The 27,867-nt window shown below is 44.7% G+C and overlaps 2 protein-coding genes across 3 annotated transcripts in view; both read left to right on the forward strand.

Moving 5' to 3' along the window:
• Nucleotides 1-5,576, forward strand: part of LOC102226260 (aryl hydrocarbon receptor-like) — a 46,577-nt gene extending 41,001 nt beyond the window's left edge. For both annotated transcript variants that reach the window (XM_005807375.2, XM_023329145.1), the window contains 3 exons: nucleotides 396-537; nucleotides 616-1,915; nucleotides 2,901-5,576. In XM_005807375.2, the coding sequence (XP_005807432.1) occupies nucleotides 396-537; nucleotides 616-1,915; nucleotides 2,901-2,987 (1,529 nt within the window). In that variant the 3' untranslated portion in view covers nucleotides 2,988-5,576. The remainder of the gene's footprint in view (nucleotides 1-395; nucleotides 538-615; nucleotides 1,916-2,900) is intronic.
• Nucleotides 5,577-6,752: 1,176 nt separating this feature from the next.
• Nucleotides 6,753-25,872, forward strand: LOC102226001 (aryl hydrocarbon receptor-like). Its single transcript, XM_005807374.2, has 11 exons — nucleotides 6,753-7,160; nucleotides 8,045-8,232; nucleotides 11,390-11,505; nucleotides 12,603-12,692; nucleotides 14,715-14,838; nucleotides 15,136-15,266; nucleotides 16,458-16,651; nucleotides 16,731-16,840; nucleotides 18,138-18,279; nucleotides 18,356-19,556; nucleotides 22,498-25,872. The coding sequence occupies exons 1-11, from the start codon at nucleotides 7,108-7,110 to the stop codon at nucleotides 22,642-22,644; spliced, it is 2,496 nt and encodes an 831-aa protein (XP_005807431.1). The 5' UTR covers nucleotides 6,753-7,107; the 3' UTR covers nucleotides 22,645-25,872.
• Nucleotides 25,873-27,867: the final 1,995 nt, after the last annotated feature.

Below are 27,867 nucleotides of genomic sequence, written 5' to 3' on the forward strand. Positions count from 1 at the left end.
GTAACAAGAACTAAAAACTACTAAATATTCCAGAATAATTCAGATCATTATGGAACCAGATGTTCCTCTAAAGGCTGTAAATATTCTAAAATAACAAAGTAAAAGGTCAATTGATAAATATTGATAAAATTTTATAAGAATGTCGTACATTTTGATAATGCCATACATTTTGATAAATATTGATAATATTTTGATTTAAAAATGGTGACTATTGCTAATTTTCATAAATATTGATACATTTAGTCAATTATGGACATATTTTAATAAATAAAGGTGAATGTTTGTAGATATTTATCCACTTTATTGATACCTGGTTTATGTCAGTCGATGTTTCCTGATGAATTTGATCCGTTGTAATAAATGCTGGTGATTTAAATCGTGTTTCTTGTCTGCAGTGATCAGAACCGGAGAAACTGGCTTCACCTTCTTCAGACTGCTGGCCAAAGATCGGCGCTGGGTCTGGGTCCAGGCCAACGCCCGGCTGCTCTATAAGGACGGGCGGCCAGAGTTCATCGTGGCGCGGCAGCGAGCGTTGACGTGAGTCCTGGTCCGGTCCGGAGACTCGGACTTGTCCGTGGGTCTGCTCCTGACCCGGCTGTTTTTGTCGCTCCGCAGGAACGAGGAGGGGGAGGAGCAGCTGCGCCTGCGCCAGCTGCAGCTGCCCTTCAACTTCGCCACCGGCGAGGCGCAGCTGTACGATCTGCCGCTGAGCCTGGAGAACCTGGACGTGCCGGACCTCTGCTCCGCGCCCAAACTCCGGAAGATGGAGGGAGAACCCAGCAACTCCAACTCCCTGCTGGACTGCCTGCGGAGCCAGGGCCGCGCGGCCTACTGCAAGCACGAGAACCCCAACGGCATCAGCTCGCTGAGCGACGTGGTGTTCCAGGACACGCACGCCACCGTCAGCATCCCCCAGGAGCTGCAGGCGGAGCCGGCGGCCGGCGTGCCGCTGCTGCGCATGGACCCCACCATCCAGGACATGGTGGAGACGCTGGAGCAGCTGTTCGGCGAAGCGGACCTGATCGAGGCGGTGGACGTCGGGCCGGAGGAGCTGCAGAGCTGGGAGAACTCTCTGATGAACTTCACCGCCGGCAACCAGGTGTTCCAGGACGACATGAACGACCTGCTGAGCAGCGACATCCTGACCTACGTGGCAGAGCAGCTGCAGAGCGAGGGCGGCCTGGACAAGATCCAGAACCGCAACCCGGAGCTGGCCGGGCAGCAGGACTTCAGCTGGCCCGTCCAGAATCAGAACCAGATCCAGAACCAGATCCAGAACCAGATCCAGCCGCCGCTCTCTGGGTCAGCCAAGCTCAGCCACCTGGACTTCCCTCCCATGACTTCTGCTGGGCTCAACGGCCTGCAGGTTCCGGTTCCGTCTTCCCTTCAGCTGGGCAGCTCCTCAAACATGACCTTTAACCCTTCGTGTCATCAGCACCAGGTTTTTAAAAGCAGCCCTACAGAGTTAACGGACCCGGACCAGAACCCAGTGTTTATCTTTAAAGGCGCCCAGTGGGGCGAGTCCGGCCCAGCCCAGAACTTTGTAGAACCCTACGCCCCGAATATTTCAAGCGGCGCCAACATTCAGCCGCCGCTGTCCGGGTTCCAGCCCAACCCCACCATCCAGAACGCCTTCAGAACCCCCGAGCCCGGCCTGTTCCCCAACCAGCTGGACTGCATGTTCAGAACCGCCGCCGCGCCGCTGCCCAACGGCGTCCTTCACGGCCAGGCCAGAACCGACCCGGACTTCTTCCACATGCCGGCCAAGGCCACCTGCTGCTACCAGGCGCTGCCTGCGGGCGGCGCTGTGGCGGCGGCGCTGCCATCGCATAAGGAGGCGGCGCTGACCTACCAGGTCAAGTCCAACGGCCAGACGATGCAGCAACACTTTCTACACTTCAGTGACAACACACAGGTTGACTCCTTCTCCTTCATACTTTGACTAGGACAACAAGCACGAAAATATGAGAATCAATAAATAAAAGAAATACTGGTTGTTTATACAGCAGCACTGATCTGAAACACCAGGGTACGGAACCTCAGAAGGGACAAAATTAAATAAATACTTTATGAAATCATTAATTAAATAATTTATAGAGAAATGTGATTAAATGGTTCAAATTCAAACCTCTAACAGCTGATGCAGAAAATGATTTAATTATGTATTTAATATTTTTTTTATGGTTCCACCATAAATTTATTTGATGAAAGTCGGGGGGCGGGGCTTATAGTGGCGCTTTCCCATCAGCCCTTTGGAGAGACTTTACAGTTATTAGGACACAATGATTTATGATTAATGATTCATTTGATGTTCAGTTCAACTTTAAAGAGATTTTCTTTTAAGATTTTTTTTTTAATGAGGAGAAAAACTAAAAACTAAAACCACAGCAGTCAGTTAGGATTGTTTTTAAGAGCTGAACATTTACTGTTATTAGTAGAATTCTTATTTACGACACATTAAGTCACATAAAGTCGTTTTTTATCAATAAATTGCACACAGTGTCTGCATTAAATCATATTTTCAAATTAATTGATATTTATTGATGCACATTCATGTAGTAGAATATTAAATGGTAAAATAGTAAAGATATAAGATAAAAATTGTACAGTTTGAGGTTTTTAAAAATCATTTATATGAATTTAGCATGACAATAAATGAAAACATTTCTTCTATGAAACTTACAGCTACTAGATAGAAAGGTATTTAGCTCCCCCTGGTGGTCAACATCTGCTAATCTTTCTAGATTAAATCTGGATTAAATCTCTCAGCTTTATTACCCAAATAATTCTGTTAAAGCAGGAAAATATAAAGTTTACCACAGGCTTCTTGAACCGATGGCTCAGTTTTTTAAACTTCGGATCGTTGCAGGTTTCTGAGTTGATGTGTTTTGTCTCCACAGATGGACAACCGTCCCATCGTTGGGAACGGAGGATTCCCCTTCACCTTGCTGCCCAACGGGAAAACCTGCCTGACAGAGAACAAATAGGACCGCCGAGACGCCTGGACTCCAACCCGGACTGAGACTCGGACTCATCCGTGGAAAACCGTAAAGACTGGAACGACTAACGAGGGTTAGACTGAAGAACGGGCGAAGGACAAGTTCAGCTTTGGTTTGGTGGTGTTGGTTCGAGAAGACAATCAGGACTGGGGAAATATCTCCTCTTTTATAGGACCTATTAAGCAATTTGGATGATTTTATTGTAATACTTCCTCATATAGGAATCAGGAGTTTTCAAATTAACCATAAAAAAGGAAGAAAAATGTTTTGAGTCATTTTTCCTTCACATTTAACGGTGAGAAGCAGCAGAAAGTCGTGTGGAGTGTTCATAAAGCATTAAAAACATTTATTTAAAACACTTTTTATCGCACACAGGCAGTTTGAGGAGGTTGGAAGTGAATTTAAGTAAAACGGGACAGAATGTGAGCTGTTCGGTTCACCACTAGGGGGCAGCAGTTACAAACCTGAGTGATTCTTAATCTAAACGACTTCAACGCCTAGAGGCCGGAGGTGGTATTGCGCTCACACCCATTTGTTGCTCAGTTTATTCCCATTTTTTAAAAAAAGAAAACGACGAGAACACTGAACCAGCCGCGAGTTTTTCCCGCTGTCGTGTTCAGCGCACAAATGTTCCGCTCCGACCCGAACGCCGCGCCGGGTCGACGGTCGCTGTTTCGTTGTTTGGTTGCTGTTCTAATCCGTCTCCATTGAGTTCATTTCAACTGTGCCGCAGCGGGGAAGGTTTGCTTTGCAAGCAGACAGGGTATAACATAAAACCATGAACGTAAACGCACAGCAGAGTGACGTCATCATCCTACTACGAGCCTGGAAGTCGAGTCGATTCAGTGAAATCAGCTGCTTGTTTGTATTTTTTAAAGCTTTGTCTCTGAGCCAGATCTTTCTCTTCCTTTCATTTTAGTTTATTTTATTTGTTTCTTCTGATGTTTTGCTCTTTTCTTGTCAGGGGGTTAAAATACAGACGGTGCCTTAAACTGATGGAGCTTTAAAAAGAAAAAAAAAAGGGAAAATATTGTAAAATTGACCAAATTTACTTTATTAGTTTAAAGCCAAACTTTGAGATTTGTTTCACTTTAAGGTGTTTGATTTGCCAAAACACAGAAACGCTTAGGATTAGATTCCTGGAGCCACTTTATGAAACTAAACAGGCACAAATTAAAACTTTAGCACTTAATTTTTAAAGAGTAACTCTCGCTGCGCTGTTTGCACTAGATTTAAAGATAAAAGTTTATTTTAGCAAGGCTCACATCCTCCTCTGTGTCTCCACAACCTTAAACCCGTCCAGCAGCAAAACACAGAAGTAAGACAGTGTAAGGCAGCTAATGTATATATGAAATAAGGAAAATAAATGGAAAATCATTCATAGATGCCTTTTAATTGACCTAGTTTTAACAGTTCAGCCCAAACTGAGCCAACTTTAGTAGCGCTTCTTCCAGAATAAGAAAAACGAATCGTTTTCATCAGATTTTAGAGGAAACAGACTTGAATGAAACCAAACTTTTGTAACCAAAGCCATGTAAGAAGCTTTAGTCCTGAGGATACCAAAGGGAATGTAACGTAATTAACATTTTCCGTAACGTTCATTTGTTTGTGGTTTAAACATTTTTAACCACAAACACGCTCAGGTCTCACCGCGACGTTTATCCGACCTGCTCCAGGTTTCCTGTTGGTTTAAATGTTTTGCACAAGTCAGACATGGAACTCTGGGAAATGTAGTTGTCCTGCATTCAGCAGATTTTACTGGAGAGCTTCTGGAAATGAATGAAACTCCCTGAACGTTTCCTCATGGAGCCGAACGTCGGTGACGTCTGGAGCTCAGATTCAGTTAGAAATCCAAACCCAGCATGAAGCGCTTCATCCTCAGTCAGTGCCTTTGTTTCATAAAGTATTCTATGTATAGAGATATAAATATATATTGTTACTCGCTCTTACACTATGAAAAGTCTTTAATATTTGACCTATATGCTTCAAACCTAAGGAAGCCTCCATTATGCAGTATCTATCTGTGTTTGTACATACATTCATATGTGTAATCTGTCTTATCCTCCTGAGACCCAGCAATACATTTTTGTCCTCTGTGGAGGACATAGGTTTTTTTGTTCATAACTCTGAAACCATACATGCCACTGTGTTAAATCCTGTTGGTCCTTAGAGAGGACATCCTGGGCCTCGAAATGTGTTCATATTTGCCACGAGAGAGTCCCGATGTCCTCTCCAAAGGACATACTGTAAAAAATAAATAAAAACATGTTTTGAAACTTTTCAATTGTAGTGATGTTTTTTCACTCCAAAGAGTCATGTAGTGGAAAAAACAAAATTCAAAAACTTTTTTTTTTCTGGGTCTCAGGAGGATATATCCTGTATTGTAATAATTATTGCCTTTATTTGACCTTCTGTTATTTTGAATATTTTCTGCACAGCTCATATGTAACCTCCTGCTCTCGTGTATTTTTGTCTTTCTGCTTCGTTGTGTCTCAATATTTGACCTTTAAATCTGTATCTGAGTGTTTGAGTCAGACTGTAAATCTCCGACATATTAAAGGTGATCTGATCACTGCAGATGGTCTCTGGGTTTTATTTCAAATACTAAACGATCCGAACCAGAACCGGCTCGGATCTGGATCGCAGAAATGAGCTGCAGTCCAGATCCAGCTGTACGAAGCGCTCGGCGCATTCAGGAGGGATTACACAACTATTAATTTTATTTAAAATTTGGTTTGAACATGTAAATGCTACCTATGGTTACACTGCGCTTTTATGGTGCATTCAAGTACACCTCGTACACTGGATTGTCCAGATATCAACATGACTCTAAAGTGATTTAAACTTTTGTTTTGCAGGTTTACACACTTTAAAAAATGTATCATTTTTTAAAAAAGTAATCTAAAATGTACATAAACCAGTTGAGTGTGATGGTCTCTGTGTCCACCAGGTGGCAGTGCAGCCACTTTAAGGCAGTTGTGGCATCAGTTGTTCCCAGTTCAACCTTTAATGGTTTCCAGCTGCACCAGTCATGAAGCTGCCACCACCGTGCATCACCTGGTAGTTTAGAAAGTTATTTATGGAAAAGTTTCCAGAAATAAAGTTATGTTGGACAATAACAGCTTGACGTCTTCATAGCAGCACCTTGATTGTAAAGTTTAGCGTAACGTTTGAATATTTCCTTCAATATTCAATAAACCAGACCTTATTTTATTTTATTACATTTTTATTTGTCTTCTATTAATAGTTTTCAGTCAAATCTACGTCTGTAACCAATAATTATTTTAGTAATCGATAAAAAGTTGCCACTTCTGCATATTTTCTGTAACATCAGAAGTAAATTAAAGAATTTAACTATTTATTTAATCAGTAAAACAATCATTTTATTGTGTAAAACCCAGTAAGGCAGCGCTGCAGTAGTGAACGCTTTCGGAACCAAAGTTCGCTTCTTAAAGATCAACCTGAACAGAACTTTAACAAAACGTTTCATGGAGATTTACCTCCAGGGAACTGTTAGAGAACGTTCTCCGCAGGGACTCGGAAGGCTGCACTGTGAAAGTTGTAAACTTTTACTTTAAAGTGATTTAACTTCCGGTCTAAAAGCAGCGATCTGCTGACTGAGCGAAACTGAAACATTTCTGTCATTTTTCAAAGTTTAATTCAGCATAATTCCTACTCTGACGTCACGAGCGCGCTCCCGAGGTCTTATCAGATCACTGGAAGCGCGCTCCGGCCACAGAGCAGCAGAGGTCCTGGAGGAGGAGGAGGAGGAGGAAGAGGCGCAGATGGAGGCAGGAGCCTGAACTCCGCCGGGATGAGTTCTCCGGGTTCCGGGATGCTTTAACGCGCCGCCTGGATCTGACGCACACCAACAAAACTGCGCCAGAAACCTTCCTGACTGCGCGCCAACAGAGAGAACCACCTGCGCTCCGGTTGGACCCCCGGTTCTGCGCATTAATCACCGCCGCAGTCGGACTTTTGGCGCTGTTTCTGACGGTACCGGTGCGGAATGAGTGAAACCAGCGCAGTGGAAACTGAGAGACGTCGCTGCAGCGCCGGCGGGTTGTTTGGGACGGATCCCGCTTCAGCGACTCCGAACTGATCCTGAATGAACGCAAACATGTACGCTGGGAGGAAGCGCAGAAAACCGGCGCAAAGAGGGTGAGTTCTAAAAGTGCGCACATGAAGGCTGTCCGTCACTAACTGCGGACATGTAAGACGTATTAGTTACACTTTAAGTCGTCCCTGTTTAGCAGCGGCAGACAGTTTGTAAACATGGGATTATCGCCCTGTAATGGATTTATGAGGCCGCACAGCGCCCCCTGTTGGCCGCAGCGGGAGCGCCACTCTGGTCAGACAGTTAATTAGCTCGTCTTTAATTATCAGATTATCCAGGAGCAAATCTAGAGATCTTAGAGCCCCGGGGCGCAGGAGGCCCCACAGCGTTACTATGACTGTTTTCATCGTAGATTTCTGATTATTTAGTGATCACTGCACCGGAAATTAAGTTTTTTAATCTGGATGTGTGTATTTATTACCTCTTTCTAGTTATTTACCGTTTTGTAGATTTTTTCCTCTTTAGATATGACAGTTGTGAGATTGTTTCAAACATCTATGTGATTATTTTCCAGTCTCTTGTGCCTTTTCTGACCATTTGGGGTTTTTTTCTAACTAAATTGATCTATTCTTTATTTATTCCTGTTTGTCATTTTGTAAATGCTCTGTCGTTATATAATATGTTTTTGTCTCTTCGTTTGGATTCATTTTTTGTCTAATCCTTTCGTCCATTTGCTGATTATTTTTTGCTTCTTGTGGATAATTTTTCTTTCCTAATATTTTAGATTTTTGTTCCTCGTTTTGCAGTCGTTGTGTCAGAATCAGGGTCTTTTTTAAATCACAGATCATTTACAGATTTCTCTTTTTTTACTGATCCAGCCGACATTCATCAGAAGTCACCACATATTCTGACCTTCACTAAATGTTTCCTGTGCAACATTTAGTTTTTCCTGTTCCTAAATTTGATGCTGGTATTTCCTGACCTCCAGAGTTAAACCCGTTTCCGCTGAGGGAACCAAAACCAACCCATCCAAACGGCACCGGGACCGGCTGAACTCAGAACTGGACCGGCTGGCCAGCCTGCTGCCCTTCCCAGAGGAGGTCATCTCCAGCCTGGACAAGCTGTCCATCCTGAGGCTCAGCGTCAGCTACCTGCGCACCAAGAGCTTCTTCTCAGGTGAGGAACGCGCAGAGACGCGCTGAGCGTAGCTGGTCCAGACGAGAGTTTCAGAATCGGACCGCCTTGGTTCTGTTCGGTGAAAATGAACCGAGTCTCCAGCAACGTTAGCTTAGATTTCTCTCCACTGTGAGTCTTAAAGTGTGGATGTTAATAATTCATCCAAGACATTTGGGATTCTGCATTGTTGCTGCAGAATCAGACAGCAGCTGAGTTTCCATTACAAATGTGACAAAACTTTGTCAATGTTCAGCTAAAGTAAAAAAAACCAAACAATTTTACAATAAGAAATGCATTTAAATTCATGAAAAAGTTTGTTCCCGTAATAAATCATTAAAACACGCTGAACTGGTCCTACAACTACTTCCTGTTTTCTTCTTCTTCATGGTTTGCGCCAGTGGCAACTTCTGGTTGTTGATCATGTGACTTGTGGGACACAAAAAAGTCTTTCCAGTGAAGTTTTACTAAATAAACCAAAAGCTCCTCATCCAAGCAGCAAAATTAGTTGTTTTTTTAAATTGCGTGTTTTATGAAGCAAATTTATTGTTGAAATGTAAAAATGTAAACTGCTGTAAACTTTGTAAGAGGCTTTAGGTCAATGTAAAAAGGTTAAACCTGTTGGATTAATCACGAGTTAAAGTCTTAACGTTGACGGCCTGGTTAGATGTTTTCAGGTCCAAATCCTCCAAAAACCACCGGATCTTCCAACGTTCTCAACCAGAACGGCTCTTCATGTGGGGAACATTTTAGTAGTGGGTTTATATTGAACACACATCCATTCCTCCATGTCAGAACTGGGTCAGAGCCTCCATCTCCATCTAAGTGTCTGAACTCTGGTCGACCTCCTTCCATCCATCCAGCCAGCGGAGAAACCCGCCAGGACTCGGCCTCTTCTCGCCCGTGGCCCGGAGCCGACCCCGTCCTGAAGGCTGAGCCAGTAATGTAGGTCTGGGGAGACGGACCCATTACTGCGGGCGCTGAGGAGATGAAAGAACAGAAACGCGGGGGGATAATCCACTCAGGGGAGGCTTATGGGCCTTTACAGGGAGGGGGGCGCGGCGTGAACAAAGTACAGTCTGCTCTCCGCCGGCATCCTGCAGGAAAGCTGCAGCGCTGGAACATGAACCTGGGAAGATCAGAGGAGTCGGTGAATCTGAATCTGAGGTTTTCTCATGAAGTCACAGTCAGAAAGTTAAAGCGTTATGTTCATATTCATATTTTCTACGTTTTTGTACCTCAGTTCGAGTTTCTACTGCTTCTAAAATCAGTCTGAGCTCCTAAAAACAACCATCCAGCCGTTTTTTGGCAATAAATTAAGTTTTTTTGGTGACTGGAAAATGAGCCGTTTCAAAAACTTCCCGATTGTTGAGTCACATTCCATGGAAACTGCGCTGTTACCTAGCAACCCCATCCAAGCCCAGCCCGTTACCTAGCAACCTCAGTGGAGCTCCAGCACATTTACTTAGCTGGTTTTAGCGCTGCATGGTCTGTACAACGGCTGCTGGAAAAGACAAGTGTTTTGTTGTTAACTTACCATCCAGGAACCATTGGCTGCATTCTCATTCGTTGTGCAGGAGGCTCCACTAATGCTTTTCAAATATATACAGTTGCATAATTGCGCATCTGTTTGCAGTCATTTTCATGTGCGAGTTAAACGTTGAGTCGGAGGTGATGAGAAGAACTTCTGGATGAGTCGACACTAAAACTGTTTTCACACCTGATAATCTGGTTGAGTGTTAGATTGGAACCGAAATGACTCCTGCTCCAGTTCCAGCTTCCTGTTCTGTTTCTCACTGCAAACCTTCTGAGCAACCTGTTCCCCTCCTCACCTGTCCAGAAACGTACTAATGAGGTCCAGATGGAGCTTTAACTAAATGTTGCTTGTATGTTAAATCAACATTAAGTTGAACGTGAGACAGAAACATGGAGCAGTTTTAGTTGCTCTTCTTTTCTGAATAATTCATTCCGGTCTGCAGCGTCGTTAGCGTAGCGTAGCATGGGGGTTATTCAGGTCATGGTGTGTGTCATCATCCCCTCAAACAGCAGCTGATGAACTGTCGCTCAGATTAGGTTCATCTGCAGAACTCAGATCTCGGTTCGGTCCTTCGGTGACGTTCTGTCCTCACCAGGCTGCTGTGTCTCTGCTAGCCGCCGTCTGTTGTGACGTTTTTAACGGATGTTTTCATGCTCGTCGCTCTCCGTTGTGCCAACACACGTCCCCTCCCATGCGCCGTCACCGGCCTCAGGCGGTTTTTCTTCCCCTCGGTTTCCGTTCCTGACGTCAGGCGGTTGAAAAGCCGTTCTGCCTCCTCCAGCTCTGAATTAGTGACAGTCCAGATGAAATGCTGCCATCGCAGCGAGACTGAGCCTGAAATAAAAAGATCAACTTCAGATGTTTTAACCTCTGTGGTGAATCTGGATCAGGTTCAGGAGAGAGCTTGACCTTTGACCTCTGGATTCTCAAAGTCTTCCTCTTCTATTAATGTCTAAACCTGCTGCATCAGAAAGCATGCTGAGCGTATTAAAGGTCAAAGGGCACAAAGGAGCCACTTCAGTCCTTTTAAAACCTGCTGTCGTCTCTGAACATTCAGCTTTACCTTCCACTTCCAATCAGGCGTCAAAGACGATGAAAAGTTAAAGATTTTACTGTTTTATGATTCATTTTTGGAGTCAAGGAACCTTAATAAAAGACAACCTGAACATTTGTATGTAAGACTTTGATTAATTCAAAACCAAACATGAGTTTTTTTTGCAGAAAATTAATAAACGGCAATAAACTGGATGGGCTGGATAATGATGTACACCTCTGGGAAACAAAACTCTGTAGCTTTCAACATGGTAGCAAGCTTGGTGGTGGCAGCATCATACTGGGGGCTGGTCTTTCAGGAAGCATGTAAGATGCTAAAGTGTTTAGATTCATGGTGAAACAAGAAGGATCTGATGGAAAGGAACCAGCCGATGTTGGTTTACTCTGACTTTAGAGTGAAACATGATGCTGTGGATGGAAGCAGCTGAAAGTCTCACTTTTCTACCAGCTCCTTGAACAGCTCATGGTATAATTTTAGTTCTTTATTAGGTGAGTTTTTATTGTCGACTCTAAAACCCCAAAGGAACCTTTGGTGCAGCGTCTCTGACTGGTTTCTGTTTCCTCCTGCAGAGGCGCTGAAGCACCAACCTCCCAACGGCATCAGCAAAAGCAGCGATGGAAACGGCGGCGGCACGACGCCGGGAGCCGCTGAGGGCGCCATATCAGAGGGCGAGCTTCTGCTTCAGGTTGGTTCGTCTGTTACCTTCAGGGTCTCAACAACATGTTGGTGAAGCTTTGCTGCTTGTTTTGGTCTGATGGAGGAGCAGCGGCTCTGCACAGCAGGGCAGGAACACAAGTATTTAGTTTTTTTATTATACAGTGAAATCAGGATCCCAAGGCGGCCATCTTGCTGTACAGCATCTATTTATTTGGACTATGAATTCAGCTCAACTGTCACAAAATATGAGGGCCAGGATAAGATTTTATGTTTTACAGAAAGTCGTAATGTTACAAGAAATCTTCCCAAGAAGAAAAAGTAGGAAAATGTAAATATTTCATGGTTTGTTTTTATAGTTTTTCCTTCACATTGGATCAGAACCGGTGCTCTTTGGAGGAGTGTTAGTTTTTCCGTTGCTACAAATTGTACAAATTTTCACAAAAATTTGACTAAAGCCAGAAGAATTTCACTGTAAAAGAATAAAAATCATATTTCTGACCCTCTTCGTTTATTCAGCAGCCTGTGAGTCTGATGCTCAAACCAAGAGTTGGGAAAAAAGATGGAAATGAGAAGCGGAGCGAATGTGTCGGATCGGGTGAGGCGCTAGTTCTGGTGATGGTTGTAAACATGATCTTCATCAGTGCGACGGTATCATCACTTCCTCTCAGAAGCCTCAGGCTCTTTGAAGAAGGCGATGGAGGTGTTAGTCATCCATCGGTGACCTCCTCCTGACCTGACCTGACCTCCGCTCTGATGCTTCCTCCTCCCCGTCAGCCTGGGGTTGAAGTCTCATCTCCTCTGTTGCCGTTTGTTTGTCTTTTATCCTGTTCTATCCGCTGCTGGCCCATTTCTTCTCTCTTATCTGAAGGCTTTTTTATCCAACCAGAGTCTGATTGAGTCAAAAAAGCACAGGGTGAATCAGAGGTTGCAAACAGATTACGATTATGCCTTTCCCATCCAATGAAAACAAAACATTGGAGTAAGCTGATCTAAAGATGGGATTATTCCACATCCAGAGAACCAGATTCATGTTTCCCTTCATGCGTTTCACCTAATTTGGTCTCTTGACACCGCGGTGAGCAGAATCACGGCATGATGAAGTAGCAGAGGCTGTTCTCTCTGCAGGCTCTGAACGGCTTCGTGTTGGTGGTCACGTCTGAAGGAAACATCTTCTTCTGCTCTCACACCATCCAGGACTACCTGGGCTTCCATCAGGTACTCACTCATCATGCATCACGTCTCGGTTCTGGTGGTCAAACCACTAATGCTGGTTTTGTTTGTCTGAAAACAAAGTCTGTAAAATGGGCGGCTGCTGTTGATCACCTGACAGTGACTGATTATCAGACCTCAGTAGAAGAAAACAAGATTGGTTTCACATCTGAGTATCATTTGATCCCAGAATGAAGGAAATCTGGGCCGACTTATACTGATTCTATGTTCTATACAAAATTTAAATGATTTGAATTGGATTTAAACTCACAAAGTTATGAACTGCGAAGTACGGAAGTGGTTGCATCATGTTGTATGTTGCTGTAAGACGGACTGGTGCTCTTACCTCATGGTGACATCATGAAGACAGATCATTATGTGGAAATATTAAAGCAAAATCTTAAGATTTTAGCCAAGAAAGTTTGGTTCTGGGATCCAGAAGGTCTTTAATGTTCCTCAGCATGACGTTATACCAGATGCAAAATGGTTTAAAGACGGTAAAGTAGATATTTTGGAGGCTTTTCTGGTTGCAGCAGATCTATCAGGTGCATTTGGCCAAAACTCAGTCAGACTAAGAGGAAGAAAACCCAAAATATTTGACCTCAGTAGATATTAAAGGTAATTCTCTCAAATACTGAGAAGTTAATAAATTCCTGATTTGATAAAAGTCTATTTAGTCTGACGCTATGGTTTTGTGTCTTTTTACACAGTGTGTGTAAATATTTGGTGTTAAATCCACAGTAGTGACTGAATGTTCCTGAGTGGGCAGAGGAGCCACATATGGGCCACGAGGCGTAATCCAGTTAGCGTCACAACAAAGCGCTGCTTCCTTCAGCCTAATCTTATTTCAGACAACATGCTTACAAATTTAGCCTGGATCCGCCGGCCCGTCTCACACCACCACAACCAGCGCCAGCATCTAACTCTGGACTGGAAGCTGTGGTTTACGTTCACACTCTGGATGGGACCGTACAGTCGGGTCGTACGGTTAGCGTCGGGGTGTGATCATCACCTTTCACCCCTGGTTCTTCACCCGCCCGCCTGAGGCCCGTCTCCTCCTGTTGACCAAACCTGACGCAGGAAGAACCCAGACTGATGAGAGTGAGCTCAGTTCTGATCGGAGCTTAAAGTTAGTTATTGGATCATGTGCTGAAGACACTTTATCTGCTTTAACAGTGGAGATTAATATAATGGGATCATCTTAGGTGAAGAATACATCCATTCTTTACCTCAGACTTGGAGAAATAACACTAAACCTTTTAGTTTTCCTTCAGATGGAAGAATGACAAGAACCCAGTTCAGCTCTTTGGGTTCTCTGTGCTGATCTGAGTGAACCGACGGGGTCCAGAAACGGCCAACAGGAATGTTTAAGAAGAATTTCACACAACACTTCTGTCTGTCAAAATTCCTGCTGTTGACCCGGCTGTGACTCCTCCCCACTGGGAGGCCGGTCCGCTCACGTCCAGTGCTGGGTCATGCTGGTTCTGGACGGTCCCAGCAGGTTTCTGGCTTCAGTTCAGCCACCTGAACTAAATAATAAGCGACACTTGGTTTCTTTTGGCTTCACTTCAAGGCTGTCGGACTCCAAAGCTCTGCTGTCTTGAAATGTCTGGTGGAGCTTATTGGGTCAGAATGTGAAGTTTATCTCGACACCTTGTGGTTCTGGAAAACCACCAGAGTGATTATTAATGAAAACATCGGGGACAAGTCTAGACAGAGGTCTGGTAGAGGTGGATGTTTGGTGGATTCCAGAACCTGCTTTTCTTTTTCCCTAGCAGCTGATTTGAAGTAAAGTTAAAGGATGTGGAGAAAGTTGTTGCTCATGGTTTGCATTGTACATTTGAAAACCTTGCTATGAAACCACCAACTCTGCATTTAGAAGCCCAAATCAGACGCTAACTGATCAGAACCAAGTTAGAAGATGTTGAAGAACCTTCAGTACCTTTAATTTGAGGGTTTGGGTGAATATGCACAACTGTTTCAGTGTAAATCTGCAGATCTGTTGAAGGCTGTGTTGTTTCCCGTCAGACTGATGTGATGCACCAGAGTGTGTTTGAGCTGATCCACACTGAAGACCAGCAGGAGTTCAAGAAGAACCTGCACTGGGCCCTGAACCCGCCGGTCAGCCTGGAGCCCCCCACCGACCCAGCAGGTCAGTTTCCTCAAACACTCACCGTCATTCCCACAAATATTCTGCTTTCTGTGCAAACGGGCTGAACTAAAACCTTAAGAGGAGTCAGACGTGAGGTCAGGAAGCGGCGAGGAGAGGTGACCTTTGAGACGTCACATCATCAGCAGCAGTATGCTCTCAGATGCTCTTACTGTACACTGGAGTTTAACAGCTGTCGTTCTGCATTAGCTTCACACAGCAGCAGCAGATGTAGGTCAGCCTGTCCTCCCATAAACTGCCACTTCTTCAACACTTTTTAACCAAACTGTATCTGCTCAGGTGAAGATCTGACGTCTTCCTGCCCGGTGAGCTACAACCCTGACCAGCTTCCACCGGAAAACTCCTCCTTCCTGGAGCGAGCGTTCGTCTGCCGCTTCCGCTGCCTGCTGGACAACTCCTCCGGCTTCCTGGTAAGTCGGAAAGATCCACCTGCCTCACCAGGAAGATGTTAAGCATCCTGAGCTGAGTGGGTGTGTATAGAAATGGAGGCCATTGTTTGTTCCAATAAAGGAAACCTTAGAGTCCCGGGGAGAAAAGCTTTATCCTCTCACCTGCTCTGTTAAAGCCACAGCTTCTCCAGGGGATCAGAAGGTAGAGGCCAGTTTCTGTTGACCTTCTGGTACTGAGAGTGAAGACGTGGTGGTCCCGCCCCCAAAGACGGACTTTAGCTTTAGCTTCTCTGTAATCTGGATTCCTGAATCCACAGCTGCAGCTTCTTACACCCACCATGGTCTGTTAGTCTGAGGTCGTTCCACGGTTCCTGCTCACTCTGGAATCAAGTCTGCAGAAGGATGGAAAAATATATTTTAATTCCTAGATTGATTTATTATTCCATTGTTGCATCCATGGATTCTGACTGAAATGTATTTTTCTTGCAATCAGAAAGCTGTGGGTTCAACTTTTAACCCCAAGTTGCCAACCAGTCTGCATATAGGAGTATGAATGAGTGTGATTGGATGAATGTAGCTGTAGTGGTCAGTAGTGGTCAGAGACTAGAGACGGGTTATCTAAGAGGTTAAAACACTGATCACTGGACATTGTCAGAGTTTGGGAATCAGTAACTCTGCCATCTGTCTGTCCAGACTGATTGATGTCAGTAACTTTGTTTCTAATCAGATCAGTTCTTGAACACATTTGCATGATGTTCTGTTTTGTGAGATTTTAGTCGGGTCCAATAAAGGGATTTCTTGATTCTGCTGGTCTAGCAGGATGTGGTTGGTAAAGTTGAGCTAATCTTTCAGGACAACATCTCCATCTGACTGCAAACCTTTTCCAGTCTTCTAGTTGCTCTGCTGACTTCTACTCTACTTTATTTGCACAGGTTGCTTCTTAAACGTGGTGTAATGATGAATATTTACAATTTGCTTTGGGACTTTAGACTTGACACTGTGTATAACCAGAGCGAAACCATTCCTGCTAGTATGTTTTCACTCTACGTAAAGTGGTTTAGGTAAATATGACTGATTGTGCTCGACGGGCTGAGAAAAAGCAGCTCTTACTCATCTGATGTGAAGGAGTTCTGCTCTGCTCTCATTTGGATTTATGGATTATTGATGATGATGGTGATGAGATAATGATATGATGAAATGACTTCCTTGCAGCCGCTGAGCATCCAGGGCAGACTGAAGTTCCTCCACGGTCAGAGTCGGCAGAGTGGAGGCAGCCCTCCTCAGCTCGCCCTGTTCGCCGTGGCAACGCCGCTGCAGCCTCCGGCCATCCTGGAGATCCGGACCAAGAACATGATCTTCAGAACCAAACACAAACTCGACTTTACGCCGATGGCCTGCGACGCAAAGTACATCCTGACGTAACCTGAAGGTCTGGCCTCTGGTTGCTCTGAGTGTGACGGTTTGTGTTGGTTTCTGGCCGTTTAGAGGGAAAATCGTTCTGGGTTACACCGAGGCTGAGCTGAGAGTGCGAGGATCCGGCTACCAGTTCATCCACGCCGCTGACATGATGTACTGCGCTGAAAACCACATTAGAAGTAAGTCCCAGCTGCTGCCGCTTGACGAAAGGTTGCTGGTGCAAATGACTTCACTGAAGTCCCGGACGACCCGGTTAGTCAGCGCCAACCGGGTCGCCCGGTGCACATACTGTTACACATGCAATCAGGCAGAGAAAACCTGCACACATGTTCCGAAACATTCATCCCAGAGATCCCACTACTGGGAATGTCAGTGATGTAGCTTTGTGTTCAGATGTGCAACCGCTCAATGATTCTTGGGGTGGAAGAAGTTTGTTTTTATACCAGACAAATGTTTTTACTGCCTACAGACAACATCACAGCATGGTGGGAGTCATGCAGCAGAAGGAAATATTTAGTATTTATCCCTGTAATCTCCCAGAACACGAGTCAAAACAAGGTCACAGATCTAATCACCGTTAACAAATAATCCCCATTTTTCAGCTTTACTTGGAACCAGGCTGATGCTCTCTCAACATTCACCCTTAAATTCCTCTTGTCAGTGGATTATTAGAGGAAGTGAACTATAATGTGATTTGGATGCATATGTTTACGCCAAGCAGAACAGAGACCACTTCAAAATCAGGAAGTGGACTAAACGCAGGGCATTCTGGGTAAATACAACCAAAACAAATGGGCTTGAAGTCTTTTGCCGAAGATAAAGACTAAAATCTGACTCCACTCCATTTTAGTTCACATTTTGTGAAGTTGTGTTCAATGTCGTCTTCAGAGGTTTTCAGGTCATTTCTTTTAGTGGTTCTTGATGCAGCGCCCCCACAGGTGAGAGGGTGAACTGGTTTGTTTGACTCAGTGCAGAATGAAAGAACTGCAGCTGCTGAAAATGTAACAAATGTTGTAACTTTGACCTCCAGTTGAACCAAGTCTGCTGGACTACCAGCTGTGAAAACCTCAGACTCTCTGATGGTTCATTTTGTTGCTTCGGTTCATTTAGTCGACCAAAATACTAGAATACCTTCATGTCTGCTGTGGCTCAGTGTTTGACAGTTATGACCAAATATTGGCCTCATCAATGATCTACTCAGCTGGGCCATCGAATATCTGAGGGGTGAGAGTTTGTTTTAATGAACTGGGTGCCAGTAAGACATCCAATGACTGACCATTGAAGGTTGAGCTGGTTCTCCACCTTCTGGGGACCGTTTGACCTCTCTGACCCCTTTGACCTCTCTGACCCCTTTGATCCAGCTGTACAACTGAATCACAGATTAAAGAATCACTGAACCTGTTCATAACTTTTACTTAAAAGTTTGACAGCTCCTATACATCATGAGCTTCTACATGTTCTCTGATGCGCTTTCAGTGATAAAGACGGGTGAGAGCGGGCTGACCGTCTTCAGGCTGCTCACCAAAGACAACCGATGGAAGTGGGTCCAGGCCAACGCCCGACTCGTCTACAAAAACGGGAAGCAGGACTACATCATCGCCACCCAGAGGCCTTTGGCGTTAGTGCTCCTTTGAGATTCTGCTGCTTCTGTTGTGAGTTTTCCTTCACTGACATGTTTGTTCCTTCAACCACAGGGAGGAGGAAGGAGGAGAACACCTGAGGAAGCGATCTATGCACCTTCCCTTCACCTTTGCCACCGGAGAGGCTCTCCTGTACCAAACCAGCCACCCGCTGCACGGATTCCCTGATTCCTCCCACGGCAAAGCCAGAGGCAGCAAGTCCAAGAAGGGCAAAGTGGACAAGAGTTCCTCGGATGAACTGAAGCCCAACTCACTGCTGGGGGCGCTGATGAGTCAGGATGAGTCTGTGTACGTCTGCCAGCCGGATGCAGAGTCTCGAAAGTTGTACCATGGCAGCAGGCCTGCTGAGTCCGATAACTTGTTGAACAGCACCTCCTGGAATATTGTCTCCAACCGGGAGACGGGGACATGCAACGGAGACGACTTTGACCCTCTTCTGTCAACGCTGGACTCTTTGTCACTGGATGGAGGGGAAACTTGCTCTAACAGTGAGCTGTTCAGTGCTCTGGAGAGTCTGGGCCTAAACGCAGACGACCTGGAGCTGCTCCTGCTGGATGAGCGGATGATGCAGGTGGAGCTGGATCCCAACCGCGTTCCCACTCTGACCGACCTTCTCACCAATAACGAGATCCTCACTTACGTCCACGACACTCTGCAGAGTGAGCTGGAGAACGGAGTCCCGTCTTCAGACCCTGACTCCGCCCCCCAGCAGCCATGTTTGATGCCTGAAGCCTCTTTGGACCCCCCCGCCTTCAGGCAGCCCATCGTCCAGCTGTCGCAGCAGATGCAGCAGCACATCCAGGCTGCCTCGCATCCAGCTGGTTTATCTGACAGTCTCTGGGTGGACCACCATCTTCAGACTCCACTAACTGGTCCACAGCTGGACGCTGAGCATCTACACCCACATCTAGAGTCACCATGGCAACTGCAGATAAACACTGAGAGCACAGCCTCATCAAGCTTCCAGAACGGATCTTACATTCCAAACCAGAGCACGACTTTCCCCTTGAACCTGAACACTAGCGTCCCAGGTTACTCTTTAGATGCACGCACCACTCTGCTGAACGGCGAGGCAACGCTGGATGTTCATCAGCATCTGGATGGGATGACCACAGCGGCCACGCCCGCACATCTGGGTCAGCAGAAACAGAACCCAGCTTCCTGTGTGTCCCACGGAGCGGCACATCTGGGTCAGCAGCGGCTCAGCCTGCCAAACCTGAGCTGCAGCGTGTTCGACCCCACAGCAGACGGGAAGGTGAGAAGATGCTAACATCATCCATCCATCCATCCATCCATCCATCCATCCATCCATCCATCCATCCATCCATCCATCCATCCATCCACCCACCCACCCACCCACCAAAGAAGTTTTTAATCTCGATATGTTTTTATTCTGGTAAATTAAAGGTTAAATTGGTCCATTCGTTTTTCCGTCCATCCTTCGTACTCCGTGGTTTTGCCCCATGAAGCCGAGGTTCTTCTTCTTTGCTCTGAAATGTAACTGAACATCAACACACCAAGAGCTGCTGGATCTGCCTCCCTGCAGCTCTGTGCTGCTCCCTTTCCCTGTCAGGAAAATGGATTATTTGATTTCCGAGTCGGCTCTGGAGGCCCGGGGCCGATGTGGAGTTCAGAGTAAACCGCCATGATGCAAGTGGACATGTCGTGTAAATAAGATGAGGAGGAGATGGGCCGGGCCAGCACTGAGTCAGTTTAAATTCAGGAGCCTCACATTGTAGAGGAAGCCCAGCTTGCTTTGTGCTGACTGTTCAGTGGAAGCACAGCATGTGCATTTGGTGAATAATCTTGACTTCTGCTGGATTTATCCAAATCTGGCTGTGCTGATTGGATCCGGTGCTGCCCTGCAGGATTCTCGTCTCATTGGGCTGAAATGTGTGGGCAGCACCATGCATACACAGGATGGTTGGCAGTAAACACTGAAGGTTTCAGCCTTGATTAAATGTAATATAAAGTTCCTAAACATTTATTTCTGGCTTCCTTTGGTTCTGGTTCTGGTGGACACTAAGTGAACGGGTCTGTAAAGACTTGAGGCGTTTAATGAGTCAAATGATTTCTGGATTTGAATGAGTTTCTCTCTGAGTGGTAAAGTTTGACTCCCAATGACTCTGATTTAAACAGATTTTAGTTTTTTACAACATTTGTGTCACTTATTGCTGATCTTTAACTTGTTGACATTTTATGGACCAGAAATAATTAATTCTGTCTTTTTATTGCCCTTTTACTCGTTGTTGTTATAAGCTTATTTACTCAGTGGCTGTAGGGGATTGTGGCTTTACTGGTATCACATAAATATAAGGCGGAGCGTCATCAGCATAGAGTGTCATCTGAATTTGAGAATCGTCGTTCTAGAGGGAGTGAATATAAGTAATGAAGCCTTTAGCTTCTCTGAATGTTGTTGCAGCTCGGAAAATGTTTTTAAAACTTTATGAGAACCAGTTAAAGCAATTAATTTTTAGGATTTTCACCAATAAAGCTGAGATGCTTACTGAGCCAGGAAAATAAAATTAGTAAGGACTATGAAGATCCACACATCGTAAACACAAATCAAGTTCAAAGACGAAAGCAGTTCCAGAGCTTTCTTATTTAAAATATGAGTTTATAACATTAAGGATTTAAAACAGTAAACCCTGTGGTTTATTTATCACACTTAGCTTGGCTGCAAATCCACAAACAGGAAGAGGAAACCATGAAGCTGGTGTGATATAAAGTAATTCATGATGTTCCAGTTTTGTGAGCCGTCCTGGATCAGCTGGGCCTCCCTGTTACCATTCACTGTGTCGTGTCTTTCCGAGCATGACAGCAGCGTTTGAACAGAAAAAACAAACTGCCAGATCGGGATAAAGACGGAATGAGTTATGAGTGAGGACAGGAGAGAAAAGTGAGTACAATAATGAATAGAATAAGGCCGGGAAGAGCCGCGGCCGGCCCCCAGAGACGGCCGAGCCCAGCAGGCATCCCTCCATCCCGCCCTATTCAGCCTCCTCTGTTATTCTTCGGGGTCAGTGGCTGTCGCTGAAAGAAAAATACTGGCATGGGGGCCAGTCAGGCATGAGCGCCGCTGACCTACAATTTATCTGTCATCATTACCTAATGCTGCAAACACAGGATGGGGTGGGGGGAGGCTGCCGTGCAGAGAGACACGGCTCGCAGCGCAGAGACTGTCTGTACAAACTGTCTGTACACAGAGATACGTTATCTCTTATTTAACCAGACCAGAGCGTCTCATATTGTCTCACTGGGCTCTTGGTCTGTACCCTCACTTTGCTACTGGCCTCCATGTTGTCATCTCCTTATAGTTGAAGATGGCATCTGTTCATCCATCCATTATCTGATGGGTAGAGGAGAGTCGGGTCATGAATGAAGCAGTGAGTTTTGCCTTGTTCTTCATTGGAGCAGGCTAGAGCAGGGCCCCTGTGCTACAGACAAAACCTCAGTCTGTCTCCGTCCCTCTCTGTCCTCCTGTGGCTCCTGACCAAAAAACCTGAACTCTTCATCTTGAAGACGAGAGGAGCCGGTTGAGAATCATGGCACCAGGCCACCAGAAGGAGGGATCCAGGATGAGCAACACAACAAAACATCGTCTGCAAAAAGCAAATATGAGACCCTGAGGTTCCTAAACCAAACCATGGTACCATGAAGAACAAACCACGGTACCTTTAGCATCGGTAGAAACACTTCTGCTTCCACTTAGTGCTTTGACACTTTTAAACATTTAGTTTGAAACTTTGAAAACATTTAGTTTCCTCTAGATTACTTTTCTGTAAGCTCTAATTTACTTGGCTGTCAGAAACTTTCAGTTGAATAAACTTCACTGTGTGTGTTGAAGTTTTGATTATGGACTGTTAAGGATTCTTCAAGTAGTTTAACTAAAAAGGAGTAACTTTTAGTTAGCTCTTTAGATTCTGTCTGTGAACACCTCCGGGTCGACCAGAACTTTGGACGGTTCTGGTGTCGTCTGGGCTGCATTGATTGAACTATAATTGAGGATCTTTGCATCCTGCAGATCAGGTGTGATCTGATATGACTTTTAGTTTCCTGTGTGAATCATCAACTCAGACCCTCCAGTTTTGTTTCTACCTCTGTTTAATCTCAGATGATAAAAAGAAGGAAGCAGATCGTTTGAGAAGATGATAAGGAATGAAATTAATCTGAAGCAATGTGTGGTTTGTTTCCAGGTGGAGAACGGCTGCCTCCTCAGCGCCCCCAGTGTAGGGTACGTCCGGACGTGTCTAATTCCTGGAAGAAACGCAGTGGAGGCTGTGACGGGCCCTGACGAAGTCTCCGACTTACAGGATCCCCAGAAGTCTGGATTCTTCCTCTGACCGGACAAAGCAGGGCAGAGGTGGGACAGATGTCAGCGTTTTAGGGAAAGACCAGGAACTTTGGACCAGATCATTTTCACAACCATTGTTCTGATGTCTCATCTCAACAGAAAACCTTTTTCACTGAATCTGTCCTGCTCATTGAAGCAGGGCTGGATTCTCCAGCCTGGACGTCCTGAGTGGAGGACGTCCTTATTCAGACGTCCTTATTCAGACGTCCTTATTCAGACGTCCTCCACTCAGAGGAACTGCTGGGAAGGTTTGAGGTTCTCTCTCCTCATTACTGCTGCTTCTACTCCACCTTTTAAGATTAATATCCTCTTATGCAAACAGATGTTAGTTTAATATGAGCGCAGTCTGAGATAATCTGCAAAGCTCAGAGTCAAAGAGCATTTAAATCGTCTAAACAAGAAGCTTTAGTCAAGAGTTTAATGTCGTCACGTGGTGCAAACACGGGCAGGAGATAAACGGCAGCAACTTTATGGTCTATCAGAAGAAAACCAGACCACTGTTGGAGATTTTAAATCAATCTGCAGTATTTTAAATGAAAGTATATTTAGTGCTTTGAAGGACATTATTTGTGGTGCTGGGTGGTTAAATTAAGAAGAGATTTAAGCAGAAGACTAATGAGATCACTTAGATGTTCTGTAGAGACGCAGTCAGAGACGACTGGATTGGTTGGAGAAAATTGAAAAGCATTTTTTGTTTGATTTCCAAACTGGAGGCGTGGGCGGAGCTCCAGTTAATGCCTTGTCCTGGAAACAAACACCTGTCGAGTGGAAGAAAACCCAACTGCACTCACAGCCTCGGCAGACATGAGGACCTAACTGTAAATACGTTTTTTGCTTTGTTTGTTTTCATGAGTTTTGAATTTACAACACTTAAAACACTGACCGTGTCTACTGGTTCTGTTCAGTAAGAAAGTAATTACACCCGCTTTTAACTTTAGGGTATGTTGATTGAGGTTTGAGGGTCCTACCACAGCACTGGGTGAGGTGTAGACTTTAACTAGGCCATTTTAACACCTTGATTCTTTCCTTTTTCAGCTGTTCTGTTGTAGATTAGCACCTCTCTTTGGGTTCACTGTTGGTTGCTGACCCAGTTTGGTCAGCATTGGACAGACGTCCTCACATTTGACTTTGGAAAAGCATATCCTGAAAACTAAAACAGGGTGCACTTTCTTTTTGAATTGACTGTATGTAAAACCAAGATGTTTCTGTGTTTCATTCTGGTGCTACTTTCTCAGCGGTTAAAGCTGGAGGCTCAAACCAAATCCTGAACCAAGACAACGCCACCAGAGCTCCTCCTCTCTTAAGTAAAGAGTCTCTGTTGGTTACCGTTTCCAATCCAAGTGAATCTGAAGGTACCAAACAGCCAGAAGGAGGCGGTTCACACCTGGGGTTCAACTAGGTCACCACTTGACTCCCAAGTTGCTTCTGGTCATCAGATCTTAATGTCCGGTCAAATATGCAGATCTGCAACATTTACTGGTCTGAAAGATGTGCAAACCATCTGCACCTTTTATGCTGGAAGTTTCTGGGATGTGCCTTGGTTAAGATCAGAGCTTTAGACATTTCCAAAAGATAACATTAGCATTAAACCAGTCTGGACCGGTCTGAGTCAGTCTGGACGTTGACCAGGAGGAACACCAAACCTTGTCCAGGTCTTGATTTGAAGAGTACTGAAAGAATTTAGTGGTTCATAAGTTTCAGTCTAGATGGTTCCCATATCCAATCCAACTTCCTCTGAACAAACCTCTTATTGTGACCAAACAGTTGAATCGTTTCCCTTGTTTGACCTTAGACCTTTGTCTGGATGGCTTCTTGCAGCAGGAACTCCATCTTGGTTGACATCCTTTCAGTCCAACTCTGTAGTGTGTTTCTACAGATTTGGTTCACAATCCTCTGAAACCCTTTTCCATTACACAACTCTGAAAAATTGCGTAGCAGCAATATTACCAACACCCTATTTGCCCCTTGTTTGCTGTTGTGCTTTTTGCTTTTGTCTTCAGTTGGACTGGACCACAGGTGACATCATACCTGACAAACCAGGTATTACCGGTGACCAACTGGAACCAGGTTTGGCATTCAGGAACTGGTGGTTCAAAATCACTTTCAGGAACCAGAATGGACTCAGAATCACATTGGTGGATAAAAACTTGGTGTTCCAGCGGAAAACGTCTTTGCTGCCACCAACGTTCCTCCTTTCATCGGACGGGACAGTTTGGAACTGGTTTCAGATCTTTGGACCGGAACAACTTGTAATTATTTGGGTTCAAACTACCATTCAGACCCTTTGACTGACAGTAGCTCCAGGTGTGAACAGCCTAACGCTGCAGAAGAACTGCTGCCATGTTTCCTTCCTCCCACTGTGACAGACCAGACACGCTGCTCCAAAGGAACCGCAGAGACCGTTACCCGGCCGTCTTCTTTCTGTACCGAGACGGGTCGGCGTTTAGCATTTAGCACCACTTCAGAAACCAAAACTCAGTCAGGAACTGAACAGGGAGTAGATCCGGTGTTGAATGTTCTCAGAGTTTTTATCTAACAGGAAGTAGGTTCTTCAGGTCAACCAGCAGACGACAATCAATACGACAACAAAAGGCATTTACTGATCTGCCTCGTTTGGTTTTATTGTTTTTATACTTTAGTCATTTTTCTTATAAAGCAGATTATTTAAGAGCACTTATGAGATCAAATGCTGTATGAAGACAAATTATAAAGCAAAGCATCGTTTTCAAAGAAGCTAAAACAGTATGGTGTGTGTGTGTGTGTGTGTGTGTGTGTGTGTGTGTGTGTTACGTGTTTGGAAAGGTGTTTACGATCACTGTGCTTACAAACTCTGCCCAGCACTGAAGGGACTAAAAAAGCATTTTATTATGTAGAAATATTGTTAGTGTTCTGGTTTTATGTTTTGGGGAGTTTGTCACTTTAGCTGAAACAAAATGGTGCCATAAGACTGAGCTGAAGCTCACGATTCAGTGTTTCACAATAAAAAGGGCACAAGAGCATTTTCTGTGTTGAAATGTGTTTTCTGATGTTGTTCAAACCCACTTTGTCCGGCTGTTAATGAAACCAAACTTTCCTCACGCCGTTTTGTCCATGTTAGCTCATTTATTTTGCGACTTTTCTTCACTCAAGCTCGTAGTTGTTTGTCAGACTTTTGTGAAAAAGAAAAAAATAATGCAGTTTTTCTCTGAGATGCTGGAAATAAAGGATTTTGTTCAACCACACTCATTAGTTGCCTCTTTGCAACCAACTGCTGTTCCTCACCTGCCCACCAGGTGTCAGCGAAGCTCCCAACCCAGCTGAAACTTTCCCCTGGAAAAAAAAACGTGTTTCAATGCAAGAAAGGAAGCAAAAGAAAGAAATCATGGTGAAAAATTAAGAAAATAATAAATCTTTCTTCATAGTCAAAACTTTCCTGTAATCCGTTGTTTGGATTTTTGTTGCTTTTCACATTTTTTAATCCACTTCCTGGTTTATCTGTTATCCCAGATAAACCATCTGACTGTAAAATGAGAATCTTTCAGGCACAAAGAGGCTCGTAAATTTAAAGAGTGAGTCAGCGTTATGTCTGCACAGAAACCATGACGAAGCAAAAAGTTCAGAAAAACAGTTTGTCCTGATTAACCCCAGAATAAATCACAAAACAGTTTCCTTAAGATCATCCGTCTGTCTGTCCGTCCTATAATCAGGTTCTTTGTTTCAAACTCTGGCCTTTAAACCAACAGTGAGGATTAAATCGATGAAACTTAAATGCCAGCAACCTTTTGTTTTGGTTTACGTCTGGTTGGTTTAAAAAGATCCCCGAGTCTGAAAACTGAAGTGATGCGCAGCAACAACAGCCTGAGGAGGCTTTTAGCTGCTGTTGCTTCAGCAAACACAACGTCTGCCCTGCTTTCCTTCGGCTTTTTGCACCGCTGATGTGTGAACGCACACACAGCCGAAAGCAAACAAACACACACTGATTCCCAGGGCAGCCCACCGGAGACCAACATGGCCGCCGGGAGAGACTCGGAGCCGTAAATATTTCTACCAGAATGGTTTCAGTTCCTTCAGAGTACAGAAACCATAGAAACCAAGAGGTTAAAGGTTAACCTGGAACACAGCCGCTCTTCAGTTTAGTTGTCTTGTTGCATCTTCTACTGAAAATAAAACATTAATCAGACAGAAACTCAATCAACTGATTTATCCAAGACAGAGAACAGAACCACTGAATCAGGTTTACTTTCTGTAGAAACTAATATATTCACAACAAATATCTAAAGAAACAATAAAAATACAAAAAGGTAGCAGCAATAAAAAAAGAAAATGATATAGCTAAACCCTAAACTCTGCACAGCAATGGCTTTAAGAGAATAAGTTTGACATTTTCACAGATTTAAACACCTCAGTGAACTTCCCATAAAATCTTGTTTTAATTACAGCAAAAGAAGAAATAAAAATCAAAGTGTAAACTATTATGTGTGATAAAGTCAGAGATCAAGCTTCGTCTCGGAGTGGAAAGCAGTCTGCTGCGTCCCTGAATGTTTCATGAGAGTTTGTCTTCTCCTGCGGTTCTGTGCAGGTTAACTTTTCCCTCTTGTGACGTGATCAATCATCCAAGGAAGATGTTGTGTGTCCCAGTTTAGCTGCTGCCTCCTCCCAGCAGCTGGAGAGGAAGACACAGATCCCAGACAGGAACAGGCCAGGAAACGCCGAGGTGTCGATGTTGAAGCAGAGACAGAGACGATGGCTTTAACTCGTCCTGTTGGTGGAGAAGCTGCTGAATCTGTGACCAAATAAACCTGATCTGAGTGTTTAACACCTCGGTCTGCTTTCAGAGTCGCTGCTGCTGCAAAGAAAAGATCTGAAATATTTAACGAGCGTCTTTAACCACTCGGGCCTTCTGCTGATGGAAATATGGCCGCTGCTGCTCCTGTGGAGGCGCTGACCTGCTTTCAGGACGACGCTCCGTTAAAACCTGCTGTTCTTTTTCTTTCAGCATCAAATGGTTTAATGGGGAACGTTTCTCTCTTCCAGTGAGTTTTCTCCTGACTGCTGGCCCTGCAGCTCTGATCCATGGGACACGGATTGATCTCCGTTTCTGTCTCTTGGTGTTGTGTGGCTCTGCAGCAGGACTCTCTCCTCTCCCTGTGTGCAGCCAGCCTGCTCCCGTCGGGCTGTCAGAACGCGTTAGCTCCACCTCAACAACCACCAAGGTAAAACACCCGGCTGCACA

This window comes from Xiphophorus maculatus, chromosome 24 (genome assembly GCF_002775205.1).
Source record: "Xiphophorus maculatus strain JP 163 A chromosome 24, X_maculatus-5.0-male, whole genome shotgun sequence".
Taxonomy (NCBI): Eukaryota; Metazoa; Chordata; class Actinopteri; order Cyprinodontiformes; family Poeciliidae; genus Xiphophorus; species Xiphophorus maculatus.

What these genes read in the sequence shown, in the direction of transcription:
- LOC102226001 (XM_005807374.2), top strand. Translation starts at nt 7,108, where the DNA reads ATGAACGCAAACATGTACGCTGGGAGGAAGCGCAGAAAACCGGCGCAA. An exon ending in CCGATGGCCTGCGACGCAAA is followed by an intron (nt 16,652 to 16,730) that starts GTACATCCTGAC and finishes CTGGCCGTTTAG; the next exon opens with AGGGAAAATCGTTCTGGGTT. An exon ending in ACCCCACAGCAGACGGGAAG is followed by an intron (nt 19,557 to 22,497) that starts GTGAGAAGATGC and finishes GTTTGTTTCCAG; the next exon opens with GTGGAGAACGGCTGCCTCCT.